We start from the raw sequence: 16,827 nt of genomic DNA on the forward strand, positions 1-16,827 counted from the left end.
ACTATGTGCTTCAACAATGACTCTCAAGAAAGACACAATGGGTTAGGAAAAGAAGCTTATCAGAAATGATTGGAGAAAGGTCATAATGAAAAATAGGCTGAAGATCTATCTGAATAAAATGAAAACAAAAATAAAATCAGGAAGGGTGGTAATAAACTAACAATAATAGTAACAATGGGGACTTACATTCCTGTGTGCCAACCACTGTTCTAAGTGTGTACACGTAAGTGTGAAGTCATTTAATTCCTTCAGCCTTATGAGTAGGTACTGGTGTCTGCATTTTAAAAATGAGGAAACTGAGGCACGGAGCTCAAAGTCACACACATTTGGACATTGGTAGGGCCACGAACTCCATCCATCCTCGGCAGTCTGCTGCAGAGCCTGGGCTCTTAGCCACTCACCCACACTGCCCCTTTATGGTACAGGGAGGGTTTACTCTGGGGTCAGGTATCAAAGCTCATATCAAGGAAGATCTCTTGAAGCTGTGTAAGCAGGAAGTAAACTTCACAAAGAAACCCCTTAATAGATAATAACAGGCTAAAAATAGTAACAGTTGCAAGAAAAGTAGGCAAGTGGGTAGACTGATAAGCTAAGCATAACAAGTTATAGAGAGAAGCTAGACATTATTACGATAAGAGCCTGAAGCTTCTTGAGTTTGAAATAATTTAAGATGACCATACCCTCCAACACAAATTACTGGTCTGTTCCAGTTATTCATTTCTTAGATTTTACATAGATCATAATGAACATACAATTTTTTTCCTGATATAATTTCTAAGACTATGAAAATGGATACTGCTAACCTGTTACATACTCCACCTTACAAATGATTCATGAACATGAATGAAATGTCTAGAAGTTCATCTTAGTCAACACCCTCATTCAACTATTTTTTATTTTCCAGTTCAGAAAATCTGACTAATAACTAATCTAGGTCAGCATTCTCCACTGTATCTTGTGGAGATTAATGTTTAGAAGTTATTAAGTATGGGGGGGGTGCAGAAATTCCAGGGTCAAAATAAGTGCTGAGTTCTCTTAGAGAACCAAACGCATGTAGCATGAACAATCCAATAATAATCTATACAAGTATAACCCAGTATTTCCTAAGTTTATTTGACCATGGCACCTTTATGTTGCAGACCATTTATAAATTATGGACATTCACTCTAGATCTAGATGATTTCTTTTTTAAAAAATTTTTAATGTTTATTTATTTTTGAGAGAGAGAGAGAGACAGAGTGTGAGCAGCGGAGGGGCAGAGAGAGAGGGAGACACAGAATCTGAAGCAGACTCCAGGCTCTAAGTGTCAGCACAGAGCCCCCTGACACGGGGCTTGAACTCATGAACTGTGAGATCATGACCTGAACCGAAGTCGGATGCTTAACCATCTGAGCCACCCAGGCGCCCCAATATAGATACTTTCTTTTGCAGAAGTGGAAGAGTGTTATTTTTATGAAAGTCCATGGTGGGGAGTTAACCATGCCTAGGACTAACTGGGGCATTTCATTCTATTAATTTTGAAAGAGTGCCTGTTTCTGCTATTTGGGGATAGTGGTATGTGGCATTCTGAATTCACTTTCTTCTAAGAACAATTTATAACTGATGTTTAGGTATAACCAAAGTAGCATCATAGAATCCAAGAACTCTAGAACAATTTAGTACCCATGGTGTACAAATAGGACCTCTGAGATCAAGGACACAGTCACTACGCTGGAGTTCCTCTCACATTACCTGCAACTCCTTACTCTCTCCTCTGCTGATTCCCTCTCATCTCTCTAACTTCTTGTTGTTGGAATGCCCTGGAGCTCAATCTGTGAACCCTGTCCTTACTCTATCCCTAGTCTATCCCCTGGTGATTTCATAGCCTTGTAACTCTTTAATAAATTTAAATGTTACTGACAGCCTGGACTTCTCCTCTAAACCCCAAACTCACACATCAGGATGTCCATGACATCCACACCAGCATATCTAATAGGCATCTCAAATTCAAACATGTCCCAAATCAAAGTCCTCATCTTTTAGTCTTCTCCATCTCAGTTAACAACATCACCTTTCCAGTTGCTTAGACTAATGGCTGTGCTGTCCTCCACAACACTTTTCCTCTCATACCTCATACCCAAACCACCAACAAATTCTGTTGGCTCAACCTTCAGGATAGTCCCCCAGTTGAGCCACTTATCACCTACACTTTCACCTATCCTAGTTAAACCTCTACTATCTTCCATCTGGATTGTTAAAACAGCTTCCTAGCTGACCTCCCTGATTCTGCCCTTGGTCCCCTACAGCTTATTTTCAAGACAGCAACTAGTGATCCTATTAAGACTGTAATTAAGAATGTTTGTTTTTCTTTTTTCAATTTTTTTGAGGGACCTCTCCCTTTAAGTATATTTATTTATTTTGAGAGAGTGCCTGTGCGTGTGTGTGGAGGAGGGGCAGAGAGAGAGAGAGAGAGAGAGAGAGAGAGAGAGAGAGAGAGAGAGAGAGAATTCCAAGTAGGCTCTGCACTGTCAGCGCAGAGCCCGATGCGGGGCTCAAACTCACGAAACTTGAGATCATGACCTGAACTGAAACCAAGAGTCTGCTGCTTAACCGACAGAGCCACCTAGGCACCTCAGAATTTTTGTTTTTCATTGAGGTATAAAAGACTTCTCCATTCAAAATCCACTAATGGCTTCCTATCTCTGAGTGAAAGCCAAATCCTTACAATTGCCTAGAAGTCCCTATACTACATGGCCCACATCATCTCACAGGCCCCATCTCCTACTACAAGCTCCCCTGTCCAACACCCCCTCCACTGCAGCCCCATTGGTCTTGTTGCTGTTCCATGAGCCAAGCATGACCTTACTTCAGGACTCATTATTTCTACCTTGCAGCACATTATGTTAGCTGATTTTTATTAGGTTAGGTTAAAAAGGTTTCCTTCAAATTCCTAATTTGCTAAACTTAAGCTTGTTTTTGTAGAGGTGAGATTCACATAATTTAAAATCAAAATTTAAGAACTCAACCATCTTGAACAATTCAGTGGCATTTAGTTCATTTACAATGTTGTACAACCACCTATATTTCTTTCCTAAACATTTCCATCATACCCCAAAGTAAACCGTGTACCCATTAAGTAGTCACTGCCCATTCCCACTTCCCCTCTCAGGCCCTGGCAACCATCAATCTGCTATCTCTATGGATGTATCTATTCTGGATATTGCACATAAATGAAATTATACAATATGTGATCTCTTGTGACGGGCTTTTCTCACATAGCATGTTTTTGAGGTCCATCCACATTGTAGCATGAATCAGTACTTCATTCCTTTTTTTATGGCTAAATATTATCCCATTGTATGAATATACCACAATTTATTTATTCCTTCATCTATTGATGGCACTTGAGCTGTTTCCATCTTTTAGCCATTGGGAGGAATGCTGCTATGAACATGCATGTACAAGTATCTGAGTCCCTGCTTTTTGATTCTTTTGGATATATACCTAGGAGCAGAACTGCTGGGTTATATGGTAATTCCACGTTTTAATTTCTTGAGGCACTGCTGAACTGTTTTCCACAGTTGCTGAACCATTTTACATTCCCACCAGCAATGTGTAGGGGTTCCAATTTTCTCTTCAGGGCTTTTGCATTTGCTATTCTCTCTGTGGAACGCTCTTCCAATAGATAATCAAGTGGCCTACTTCCTCACTTCCTTCAGGTCCTTACTCAAGGTCCTCTTCCCACAGAGTCCTATCCTGACCACCAGATTTAAAATGGCAACCTCCCAACCCCAGCCCATACTTACCATCCTCCTTGCCCACTTTATTTTGCTCCGTTGCATTGATCACCATCTAACATACTATATAAATTTCTTATTTTTTATTGTCTTGTCTTCCGCCACTGAAATATAAGCTCCACCAGGGAAGAGATTTCAGTCTGTTTTTCCAGAACCTGGAATAGTGTTAGGCACATAGTAAGTGCTCAATAAGTACTTGCTGAACAAGGAAGCGAAGCCCAAAGAGATGTTTTGGCAAAGTGTGACAAAAAAGGACAAGAAGCTAAGTCTCTGTAGTTCGGAGGTTATTTTTCTAATAATGGTGATGGATTGAAACTGAGCCAATCACACCTTTATTCAGCTGTAACCTTTTAAAAAGCACACATGTGAGAGATGGCTATTTCTAAATCAAGTGAAAGAACTATTTAGAATACCCTGAGGGTAATGGGATCAAAATGTAGAGCTAATACTCATTTGCACCAATTAACACTCAACTAACTGCCTATAATAAGAAGCTTAGTAGTGACTGAAATGTTTTATTGAAACAAAGCAAAAAAAAATGGTGCTACAGGATACAGAACTTTAAGAGTATTATACTTTGAGAAAATGAACCTAATACAAACTGTAAGAAACAGAATCTTATTGGAAGAACAAAAAGCTGTACCCCTATCTAAAATATTGCTATAGCAACAATGTGTTTTGGTTTATCATATTCTTCAACTATAACAGATCCAGAGAAAATATCTGTATATAAAAAGAGAATCTATGTTGAAACCACAAAGAAGTTATTTCTGGGTAAAAGCTTAAAACTTGGTGTAATTGGTGCTTAATTTTTCACTTGAAGATGGTTAATATGGCAAAAATTTACATGTTTTCATTACAATTTTTGAAAAGTAAAAAAAAAGATAGATGGTGAATGAAAAAACATTCTAGAGGGACAGATATGGAAATAAAGACTCGAATATTGTCAAGTCTACTACTAAGAAACAAGTAGTAGTAGAAACACTACTAACAAACCACACTTTTAGAGATTTTGGAAAATCATTTACAGCAGAAATCAGTCTGGGGGTGCCTGGGTGGCTCAGTTGGTTAAACGTCTGACTCTTGATTTTGGCTCAGGTCATGATCTCATGGTTCATGAGTTTGAGCCTCCCGTTGGGCTCTGCACTGGCAATGCAGAGCCTGCTTGGGATTCTCTCTCTCCCCCTCTCTCTGCCCCTCTCCTGCTCACGTTCCCTCTCTCAAAATAAATAAATAAATAAACATTAAATAAAAAAAAATGTCTGGAAAATTAAAACTAATAGATTCCACATTTTTGACTGAATTACAAATAGATTACATAACAGGTGGCCATTGAAACTGGCTTTCAATATGTCTCTGCTATAAGCTGAATGTTTGAATGTGATGGCATTAGGAGGTGTGCCTTTGGGAGATGACTGCATCATGAGGGTGGAGCCCTCATGAATGGGATTAGTAACCTTATAAATTAAAATGTTAATTTACTTTGAAAGAGAGAGAGGGCACCTGCAAGCCAGCTGCGCAGAGGGGAGGGGCAGAGACAGAGGCAAAGAGAGAATCCCAAGCTCTGACAGCATGGAGCCTGACACGGGGCTTGACCTCACGAACCATGATATCATGACCTGAGCCAAACTCAAGAGTTGGACGCCTCACTGACTGAGCCACCCAGGTGCCCCAATGTCCCTATAAATTAGACACAACAGAACTTTCTCCCCACTTCTGCCAGGAGGATGCAGCAATAACATGACCTTCTATGCACCAGGAAGTGGGTCCTCCCCAGATACTCAATCTGCCCGTGCCTTGATCATGGACTTTCCAGCCTCCAGAACTATGAGAAATACATCTCTGTTGCTCATAAGTTACCTAGTCAATGATACTGTTATGGCAGCCCAAAGGGACTAAGACAGTTTCAAAGTGCAAGTAAAAAGTACAAGAAGTTCTGATGTTAAGATGAAAAAACCACTCATGATGGAGTCAAACAACTTCAAAGCCTGACCACCTTAATAGTTATTAAGATCACAAAGGGGCTTTGTCAGCCTCCAAAGTCCAAGAAATTAGTAAAGTATAAATAGCGAACTTTTAACTGTGCTGGAAGAAAAACTGCAAGATGCATTTGGTGAAGCTCTCAGTCTGTAGGCCAAGGAATCAGGCTTCCATGTAAGAAGCAAAGCAATGCTCCTAGTTACACGGTAAAATCTACAGCTTTTATATGACGTTATTTATGAGAAAATAATTCCTGAGGCACTTTACCAATACAAATTTTATTAAAAAAATAAGTAATAACATCAAAACTGTTCAGCAAATCTATATTCAATGTAACCAAAATAAACAAACACCAAATTAAAAAAAATATACATCTATATATATATGGGCAAGAAACAAGTGCATTTTTTGGTCCCAATATTTTCTGAATATATTATCTTTATCCAAAGGGATTACATTAATGGCTAAGAAGATATTATGTATTAGATGTACAGAAACATAACTTTAAAATTTGTTTTAAGGGCTGTAGGAAGTGTTTTTTGCCAATTCTTTATGTCTTTGAGCTCCTAATCACTGAGATAATGTTAATGATAGTCCCAAGACAGACAGAAGATGTAATCCTGTCTAGTGGTCTGAACAACTACCAAATCTAGAAGCTATCAATAGGTAGCTACGTGAAATTTGTAGAGAATTCTAAAGAATTTCTTGGAGTTCTTAACAAAACAAAACAAACACAAAACAAAAGTTTTAAAGAAAAGAGATAAAAGTGGACATAACAAACACACATCAATAATTTGGTGAAGAACAACATAAAATCAAGACAAAATTAAACTTAAAAAAATTGAATATTAGTATTGCTGAAAACTCCTAGGATTAATACTGGATAAAACTTTAAATGACAGTACAAATAACTATAACTTTGGAACTGTAATTTTAGAAACTTATTTTCCAAGAACATGAAAGTAACCTTGGTTCCCTACACAACCAGTTTTTATATTCCTTGGACTGCATGCATACTAGACGAAGATTAAAGGGCAGCAGCCAAAATGATTAAACTCCAACTTGGACGTTGAAGCATTGATTTGATGGGCCTTTCTTGGTCAGAATGAACCCATAAGCGTAAGATCAAGAACCAAAGCCCCCAGTGGGAAGTTGTGCTCAATTTGGTGGGCCTTGAGGTCATCTCTGGCCAAATTAGCATCAGCCTTATGGGAGGCCAGTCATGAAGGAAGGGACTCTCCCCAAGATCTGATTTCTTAAGGCCACAATCTAGAGGAGGTCTCACAGTCAAATAATTCACATTCCTTGGAAAGAGAGAACAGGCATCAGTTGTGTCCATCGAAGGGGGACACTGACCAGGAGTATCCTGGACATTTTTTGAAATTTCTGTGTTGCTTCTGCATCTGAAAAATATGAAAAATAGAACAATGACAGACAAGGAAAGAGGAAAAAGACAGCTATCTGACCTAAAAATGTAAGACTTATAAGAAATTAACTAAGAAACCAGACAAAACAGACAAAGAAAATGAATAGCCGTATCATTTGGAATGCAATATTCTGAAGGCAAGTACAGCAGAGAAAAACACAAACTATTTTAAGCAAAGCAAAAACGACCATGGCAACAAAAGCTATTTTTGGAGAGAGCCAACTGGAGAAAAAAGCTTATGTTAAGATATGTTAACCTGACACAAAGATAAGGTGGAATAAGAATCTAGTGCCATCTGAAAGCTGAAAAGAGCTGAATCAGAACTAGTGTCATGAACTGCTTAACCGCCTTCGTGTGAGAAAACACTTCAGAAGTTTGAACTTAGGAAACTGCCTTTGTGTAAGAAAACACTTCAGAACTTTGAACTTAGGAAATTCCAACTTGTCTTGCACCAGGTTGCACGAGCTCCATAGAGCAGGAATCTATTTCAACAAGCGCTTTAAAAACAAAAACAAAAACAAAATACTTTAATATTTTTCATTTCTATTAATGGTACATTTAAAAATGCAACAGTGCTAAAATCCATCAAAGAAAAATGCAGGAAATGGAAATTAAACTTACTCAGACGAGGGTTCAGAAGTTGAGGTACTTTCAGGAACTGAAATTAGAAGAAGAGGTTTACATTTACAGTAGTATAGGTGATGAGTGACACCATCAGTTTAGTACGTAAGAGCCCATATTGTGGCTGATCAAAAGTACTGGAATAAATATCAGATATTCAAAGTAACACAATTATAAATACATACCATTCTCTATTACAACTTGGCAAGTATGAGTTTTACGCTGACTTAGGTGTTTAGCCATACGATCTAAGCCAGAAGAATCAGTTAGGAAGTCACATTTAAGGCACACTAGAGTAATGCCCCTATGAAGAAGAAAGGAAAGCAAAGGTTTTCATCTTTTATCCAAGTCCATAGGCACGTTCAATAATTATTTTTCCATGTAATAACTCTTGATTTGCTTTTTATGTGTTATGACCATCAATTGCCAATTTTGTTCTATAAGCCTGATTTATCTGAAATGGTACCCTAGAAAATGACATAGCCACATTTAAGTTATGCTAACATTTACTGCTTTATAAACCACTTCCTCTCATACTGGTTGCTAAAGGACAAGAGTCAAGAGACCTAAAGCCTAATCGTGGCTCCACTAACAACTTGTGTAGCTTGTGCAAGTCACATTCTTTCCATGCTTTGGCCCATTTCTGAGGACCTTCTTTCCACACACTCTACTGCTAGATGTGACGGATACAAGAGTGAACAAAAGAGGGCAAACTCTGTGGAGCCTATAATCTAGTATCTTATTTTAGAGGTGATAAAATTAGAAAAGAAATTGGAAGGCTTTAAAAGTAAATCATATAATTTAATTATTGTTATTACCAATTAACGAGCATAAACATAGTTTTATAGTTCACTGGATGCTTTAAATTTAAGTACTTCGACGTGTCAAGGAATAAAAACCAGTAGCATACCTTAGACTGACTGCTCCCCTGTGGTTCTAGTCTTAACAGCCTGCTATATATTTATACCTGGGTGTCACGCTGGAACATCAAAAATGATCTTCATACACTGAAATTGTGCTTTCCTCCCCAGTGCCAAAAACCATTCCCCCTAACCAATCTCTCTTATGATGTCATGCTCCCAACACAATGGCTCAAAATTATCTCTGACTCTCTTTTTTCTTAAAATAGTCAATATTTCAAATATTTTATATTATTAACAATTTATTGAGCACTTAACTCTGTGCCATGCTGAGGGTTTTAGATATATTATCTTATCTGAATCCTGTAACAAACCAAAGACGTAGGTGTTATACAAATTATTACTTTTTTATAGAGGACAGGGTCAGGTTTAAAAACCTATCAAGGCCAAAATTAGATTTGAAAGTGAGCCCTTTGATTTCAGAGCCCATGTTCTTAAACAGTGTAATACCACTTCACCACCTTAACCCAGATTCTTATTAAGTCAATGTTAACTACCATAATAATCTTAAACAGTCCATGTGCCTCCTGCAATTGCGAACTGCGAGATCATGACCTGAGCTGAAGTCAGATGCTCAACTGAGCCACCCACGCGCCCCTGCAAACCTTCTTATGTTACTGTAGTTACGTATATTCACACCTTAACATATATTGTACATTCCTTGAAGGTTGGACAAGCCTTCTTCATCACTGTCATCTTTATGGGAACTGCTACGATGTGTTATACATAATAGGTACACAATAAATTTAAAAAATGAACATTGCATTTTAACAAAATAATAATTACGAAATTTATTGTTCTATAGAATTATAAATATGCTAAGTCTCATACACAGAAACTAATCAATTTTATATTTAAATCTGAGGCCCATCCAAATTGAGAAAAAAAGTCTCAGATCTTTAAAGTCATAGAATCAATTTAAGAATCAACCACACAACTGAGCTTGATAACAATGATGTAAAAATAAAATAAACGCTCATCTTTAGAATTAAAAAGTCCTTTTTCATTCTTAAAAATTCTATTTCCTTAAATTTAGTAATACTTTTAAAATAGCATGAATATATTTTTAAAATAGAATCAAACTTTCCTCTGCCTATGAACTGTTGGTCCAACATCATCCACATATGTAATTTTCAACATGTACATTAATTTACTCAAATATTTACAGAATGCCTACCATGTGTCAGGCACTATTCAATGCTCAGTAAACATATGGCATAGACAAATATCCAAACCACACACATTCTAGTGAGAAGACACAGACAATAAACAAAAGAGTGAAGTATACAATATGGTGGAAAGCAAAAAGTGAAGAAAAATAAAATAAATGGAGATAGGTAGTGGTGAGGATGGGGCCTAGGGGAAAGGATGCTATTTTAAATGGAGTGGTCAAAGAAAGTCTCACTCACTAGACTAGAGATTTAAAGGAAGGAACTGGCCATGCAGATATCTGGGGAAGAGTGAACAAGGCAGAAGGAATAATGAATACAAAGGTCCTGAGATGTATCATCTCCCATTCCGCTTTTCCATTAATCCAAAGCATCAAAACAAGTACTGGCTAAACTTAAGTCTACGTCTTAGCCATAAGACATCTTGATGCTACCAAAATCTTGGCACTGATATTTCAAATAGCAATGACAACATGAACAAAATAAACAAAAGAAGATGAAGTAAAAAGAAAGCAGAAGAATGTGGAAAAATGATGCATAGTGGATTCTGAGCTAAGCGTGTGTGGTATAATTAGGGTTAATTATCAGTGCCTTTCAAAATGTTCATCAGCAATTCCTTTTGTAGAGTAAACAGGTTGTGTACTTTATTTAAAAATGAAAAAAAAAATCCCAAGAATTATGAAGGCTATATATTGCTCAAAATCAAAATGTGTTAGTCGATTTACTAGATTATTTTAAACCTCTTTTTAATCTTCAAATGTTTTTTATTTTATAATGTAAATCCATGAAAGTTTCGCCTTATTGCCTAACACCACTGAAACAAAGTTTAGCCAGAGAATATAGGCTATTTCTGCTTTGTTCTATGCTATAATGAAGAGAACTGTATTACGTCTGGTAGTAATCACTTCATTTTCCAAACAAGGTACTCAAGAATCGGGTTAAAAAAGTTACTAGAATTTTTCAATAGAGAAAATGGAAAAAGATCAACTAGTTACCTGAGAATTCCAGAATGCTTCTTAAAAATATAAAACCGTTTACTTGGATGGTTGCTATGAGAGCTGGAAAAAGAACAGACAGATGAGATGTTATTATACAGTAATTCATATTAATTTTATGAACACATTTCAAGTACATGTTTAGTTTCTTAGCTTTGAATAAAAGATCATGAGCTAAATTATTAAAATTCTATTATTCATCTGTTTAATTCAAGATTAAAAAAATGTTTATGTATTTATTTTGAGAGAGAGAGAGAGACAGTGTACAAGTGAGGGAGGGGCAGAGAGAGAGGGAGAGAGAATCCTAAGCAGGCTCAGCGCTGACAGTGCAGAGTCTGATGCGGGGCTTGAACCTACGAACCGTGAGATCATGGCCCAAGCCGAAACCAAGAGTCAGATGCTTAACTGACCGAGCTACATACGTGTCCCTAATTCAAGACTTTTATTTTGTATTTTCTTTTTTAATGTTAATTAATTAATTAATTATATTGAGAGAGAGTGTGTGCATGCATGTGAGCAGGAGAGAGGGGCAGAAGAAGAGAGATATTCTCAAGGAGGCTCAATGCTTAGCACAGAACCCAATGCGAGGCTCGATCCTACAACCTTGGGATCACGACCAGAGCTGAAATCAACAGTTGGATGCTCAGCTGACTGAGCCACCCAGGTGCCCCTTCCTGAGAATATTCTTAAATGATCAGTACCCTCACCTTTATTTAAAAAACCCTCAAAGTTAAAAATGCAAAGAGCATAAAATTAAATTTTTTCAACTATTAAGAGTTGAAAACTATTTATTTTTTCATTTTTAGAGAGAGAATTCCAAGCAGACTCTGCACTGTCAGCGTGGAGCCTAATGTGGGGCTCAAACCCACAAACCATGAAATCATGAGCGAAGCCAAAACCAAGAGTCAGACGCTCAACCGACTGAGCCACCCAGGTGCCCTGAGTTGAAAACAATTTAAAAGGTATTTGCTAATAACGTATTTTGCTATAATATAAATTGTTATGAATAATAATTATCACTTTATTATACTTATTAGCAAGGGGAGAGAATCTGAATGATCCTCGAGGTAAATGCTACTTGGGATAAATTACATTACTTGCCATCAGTAAAATGAAACATTTAAAGAATCTTTTGCAATTATTAGGAGAGCCTTTAGGGAAAGCGAATTAAAGAAAACAGAGCTCTATGCACAGAACAAAAAAAACACTAACCAAATTTTGCAACAAATGGTAATAGCTTTTATATCCCCTTCTAAACTGAGAAGGAAAGCTTTCCTGTATTAGAAAACCAGGCAGGATTAACAAGGACTAGCATACAACAGTATCCAAAAGTGTGGTTCATGGACCAGCAGCATCCATACCCCCTGGGAAATCATCAGAAATACAAAGTCTCAGGTCCCATTCTAGACCTACTGAATTCATTGCTGGCAGTGAGGCCCAGAAATCAGTTCAAGTTTTTCAGGTGATTCTTATGCAAGCTACAGTTTGAGAAACACTGGCCCTAGCTTGCACTGACAGACCCAAACCAGCCAGCACACCAGATCAATGATTATCCTGAGACACAAGGTAACTATCACCAGCATACCACCTATGCATGGGAAAAGGAAGATTCTGGCTAGTTATAATCCTGTGAAAACAGCTGCAGAATAGGTGCCATGATGAATGCAAAGAACTGTTTCTCAAGTAGATAAGACAGGCACATATTTAATACGAGGCAGAATAGCTGAATGGTACAGAACTCAAAGGAAGGAATGATTCCTATTATGTGGCTGTGGGGATCAGATTCCTCACAAAAGAAGGTAAACTGAAAGGGAAGGAGAGGGGGATTCCAAGGAATAACAAATAAGGAAAGACACTTTAGATACTGAATATGAAACAAACTATATGTTGGGGAAGATTAATTAATTTGGGGGGCCTGATTTGTGGTTATAGAGTTAGTATGGGTTGGGAATAAAGGTACTCAACCTCTAAGAAAATGAGGCTTCTGTGGATGCAGAGCTCAAATCTATGACAAAAGTCCACACTGGGTCAGGGTGTACCATTCAGGGGGAGGGTACCTGAGGCAACAAAGGAAGCAAGGCATCGCTGAATTAGGGGAAATGCAAAGGCCCTTAGAAAAGTAGAAGTGGAAGCTTTCGGTTCTATATGAGGCTAATAATAAGTGCTCTGTGTGTGTGATGACAATGCAATGCAGGGTTGGGGCTCACTGGAAAATAGGAGAAGGTTACAAAGGAAGCCTGAGGCCAACTGGAAATATGTGGGGACAGAACTGATATGGGAGGTCCTACAAGACAGCCAAGGAACCTATGGAAAATGGGAGACAGGAGGACGGAATGACCATGGGTTTAAGAAACACTAAAAATATTTTCCAATTTAATCTCCTATAAATTATGGTTAGAATTAAAGCTCCATTGGGGCAGTCGTGTGTTTGGCACAGAATAAAAGACCAGCATTCTTAATCGCTTTCAAAATACCAACAACATTTTTCACAGAACTAGAAAAAATAATCCTAAAATATGCATGGAACCACAAAAGGCCCCGAATAGCGAAAGCAATCTTGAAAAAGAAGAAAAAAACTGGAGGCATCACAATTCCAGATTTCAAGATATACTACAAAGCTGTAGTGTTCAGAACAGTATAGTACTGGCACAAAAACAGACACATAGATCAATGGAACAGAATAGAGAACCCAGAAATCAACCCACACTTACATGGTCAATTAATCTATGACAAAGGATGCAAGATACTGACAAAGACAGTATCTTTGATGAATGGTGCTGGGAAAGCTGCACAGCCACATACAAAGAAATGAAACCGGACCACGTTTCTACACCACACACAAAAATAAACTCCAAATGGATTAAAGACCTAAATGTGACACCTGAAACAATAAAAATCCTAGAAGACAACATAGGCAGTAATTTCTTTGACACCAGCTGTAGAAACATTTTTCTAGGTATGTCTCCTCAGGTAAGGGAAACCAAAGCAAAATTAAACTACTGGGACTACAACAAAATAGTCCAGAGACATTTTTCCAAAGAAGACATGCAGATGACCGATAACATGAAAAGATGCTTAATATCACTAATCATCAAGGAAATGCAAATTAATTTTTTTAAAAAGCTCTATGCCCAATATGGGTCTTGAACTCAAGACCCTAGAATCAATCTAAGCCAACCAGGCACGCCTGGGGAAATGCAAATTAAAACCTCAGTGAGATATCACGTTAACATCTGTCAGAATGGCTAAAATAAAAACCATGAGAAATAAGTGTTGGCAAGGATGTGGAGAAAAAGGAACCCTCATGTACTGTTGGTGGGAATGCAAACTGGTGCAGCCACTGTGGAAAAAAGTATGAAGGTTCCTCAAAAAAACAAAAATAGAATTACCATATAATCCAGTAATTCCATTACTGAGTATTTACGCCAAGATAACGACCCCTATATGTTTACTGCACCATTATATTTATAATAGCCAAGATACGGAAGCAACTCAATTTATGTCCACTGACAGACGAATGGATAAAGTTGCGGCGTGTCTATCTATCTATATAAAATGGAATATTACTCAGCCATAAAAGAGAATGAAATCTTGCCATTCGCAACAACATGGACAGACCTAGAGGGTATAATCCTAAGCAGAATAAGTCAGCCAGAGAAAGAAATATACCATTATGATTTCACTGATATGTGCAAATTAAGAAACAAAACAAATAAAGAAACAAAAAAAGAGGCAAAAAAACCCCTAAACTCTTAAATACAGAGAATAAACTGGTGGTTGATAGAGAGGAGGGGGGAGGGGAATGGGCAAAATAAAGTGGATTAAGAGCACACTTATCTTGACAAGCACTGAGCAATATATAGAACTGTAGAATCATTATATTGTACACCTGAAACTAATCTATGTTAATTATACTTCAATTAATGAAAACACCAGCATTCCTCCCAGCAGTATACTGAGAGAGACTGGCTGGGGCCTGGTTTAGGGCAACCACGGAATGGAAACCCCTGCAGTAGATGGGAGGCAGAGTGGTAAACTGCAGCAGGTAGACATTCAGGAAGTCATTATGAATGGTGGCAGATCAAGAGAGCACCACAGGCTTCAGAAACTTAAAGGGTATTATATTTTGCTGATGCTCCACACTTCTGCAAACGATACCTTGAGACAAACTGAGCTTAAAGAGTATTGGGGGTGATAGTAGTTTGGATCCTAGACAGACAATAATGTTTGACTTATTTTTGTTCTTTATAGATGCCAGTGGGTCAAAGATAAAAGTATCTGTCAAGCTGATGAAGAGATGGATCTTAGGAAAACTCAGCACTGAAATTGGAGGATTTACAGTAGAAAAGTAAAATAACATTCTGAGAGTGATTAAGGTACCAAGAAAGGGAAAGTAAAGAGGCAAGAAGGATTGAAAAAAAGAAAAGGTAATGAAATAAAGGTAACCTACTGGATGGAAGAAGATATTTGCAAATGACATATCCAATAAAGGGTTAGCATCTAAAATATATAAGGAACTGATACAAGTCACACCAAAAAAAACCAAACAATCTAATTAAAAATGGGCAGAAGACATAAACAGACATTTCTCCAAAGAAGATATCCAGATGGCCAACAGACACATGAAAAGATGCTCAACATCACTCATCATCAGGGAAATACAAATCAAAACCACAATGAGATGTCACCTTACACCTGTCAAAATGGCTAAGCTCAAAAACACAAGAAACAACAGGTGTTGGCAAGGATGTGTAGGAAAAGGAACCCTCATGCACTGTTAGTGGGAATGCAAACTGATGCAGCCACTGTGGAAAACAGTATGGAGATCCCTCAAAAAGTTAAAAATAGAATTACCCTAGGATCCAGTAACCACACTACTGGTTTTCTACCCCCCCCGCCCCCCGCAAATGCAAAAACTCAAAGGGATACATACATGCATCCCTATATTTATTGTAGCATTATTTAAAATAGCCAAACTATGGAAGCAGCCCAAGTATCCATTAACAGATGAACAGATAGAGAAGATGTGGTATATATATGTACACACACACACACACACACATACACACAAATGGAATATTATTCAGCCACAAAAAAGTATGAAATCTTGCCATTCACAACAATGTGGTAGAGCTAGAGAGTATTATGCTAAGCGAAATAAGTCAATCAGAAAAGATAGATACCAGATAATCTCACTCATATGTGTAATTTAAGAAACAAAACAAATCAGCAGAGAGAGAGAGAGAGAGAGAGAGAGAGAGAGAGAGAGAGAGAAACCAAGAAACAGATGCTTAGCTGCAGAGAACAAATTGATGGTTACCAGAGGGGAAGTGGAAGGGATGGGTGAAATAGGTGATGTGGATTAAGAAGTGCACTTGTCATGATGAGGACCCAGTAATATATGGAATTGCTGAATCATCATCTTGTACACCTGAAACTAATATAACACTGTATGTTAACTATACTGGAACTAAAATTAAAAACTTAAAAACTAAAAAATAGTCTGAGGCAAAAAAAAGAAAAGGTAATGAAATAGAGAAGTAGCCAAAAGGGAAGAAAAAAAGTGATGGTAACAGTTTAAGTTGACAAGAAGATTTTCAAAAGTGAGTGATGAAAAGTATCAAATATTCTAAAGAAGTCACGGAAAAGTAAGAATAAAAAATAATGAATACGTTTAATGATTAGGATATGACTGATAACCTTTACAGGGGAAGCTTTAACTGACAGGTGGGGCGATACTCAAATTACAAAGGGTAAAGAAATAGCAAATAAGATAGTAAAGAAACTCTTGAAAATGTTGACAATAAAAGGAAGACAAGAAAATACACAAAGAAAACGCAAATCGCCTTCATTCTAGAAAAATACCTGAAAATATTAGCAGGCAGAAGGAATGAGGTAGAAAGAGATGAAATGAAGGCACAAAATAAAGGAGTAAGGTTG

At 37.5% G+C, this 16,827-nt stretch overlaps 1 protein-coding gene across 3 annotated transcripts in view; it reads right to left on the bottom strand.

The window, feature by feature from the left end:
- Positions 1-3,785: 3,785 nt before the first annotated feature.
- Positions 3,786-16,827, bottom strand: part of ZNF280C (zinc finger protein 280C) — a 62,952-nt gene continuing 49,910 nt past the window's right edge. For 2 of the 3 annotated variants that reach the window (XM_053201686.1, XM_053201687.1), the window contains exons 17-20: positions 10,888-10,950; positions 7,989-8,107; positions 7,804-7,840; positions 3,786-3,931 (exon numbers count right to left, since the gene is read on the bottom strand). In XM_053201686.1, the coding sequence (XP_053057661.1) occupies positions 3,853-3,931; positions 7,804-7,840; positions 7,989-8,107; positions 10,888-10,950 (298 nt within the window). In that variant the 3' untranslated portion in view covers positions 3,786-3,852. Of the gene's footprint in view, positions 3,932-6,015; positions 7,680-7,803; positions 7,841-7,988; positions 8,108-10,887; positions 10,951-16,827 lie in introns of those variants that run through there. The other variant, XM_027054403.2, reaches the window with a different exon arrangement.

The sequence above is a fragment of the Acinonyx jubatus genome, chromosome X, assembly GCF_027475565.1.
Source record: "Acinonyx jubatus isolate Ajub_Pintada_27869175 chromosome X, VMU_Ajub_asm_v1.0, whole genome shotgun sequence".
Lineage (NCBI taxonomy): Eukaryota > Metazoa > Chordata > Mammalia > Carnivora > Felidae > Acinonyx > Acinonyx jubatus.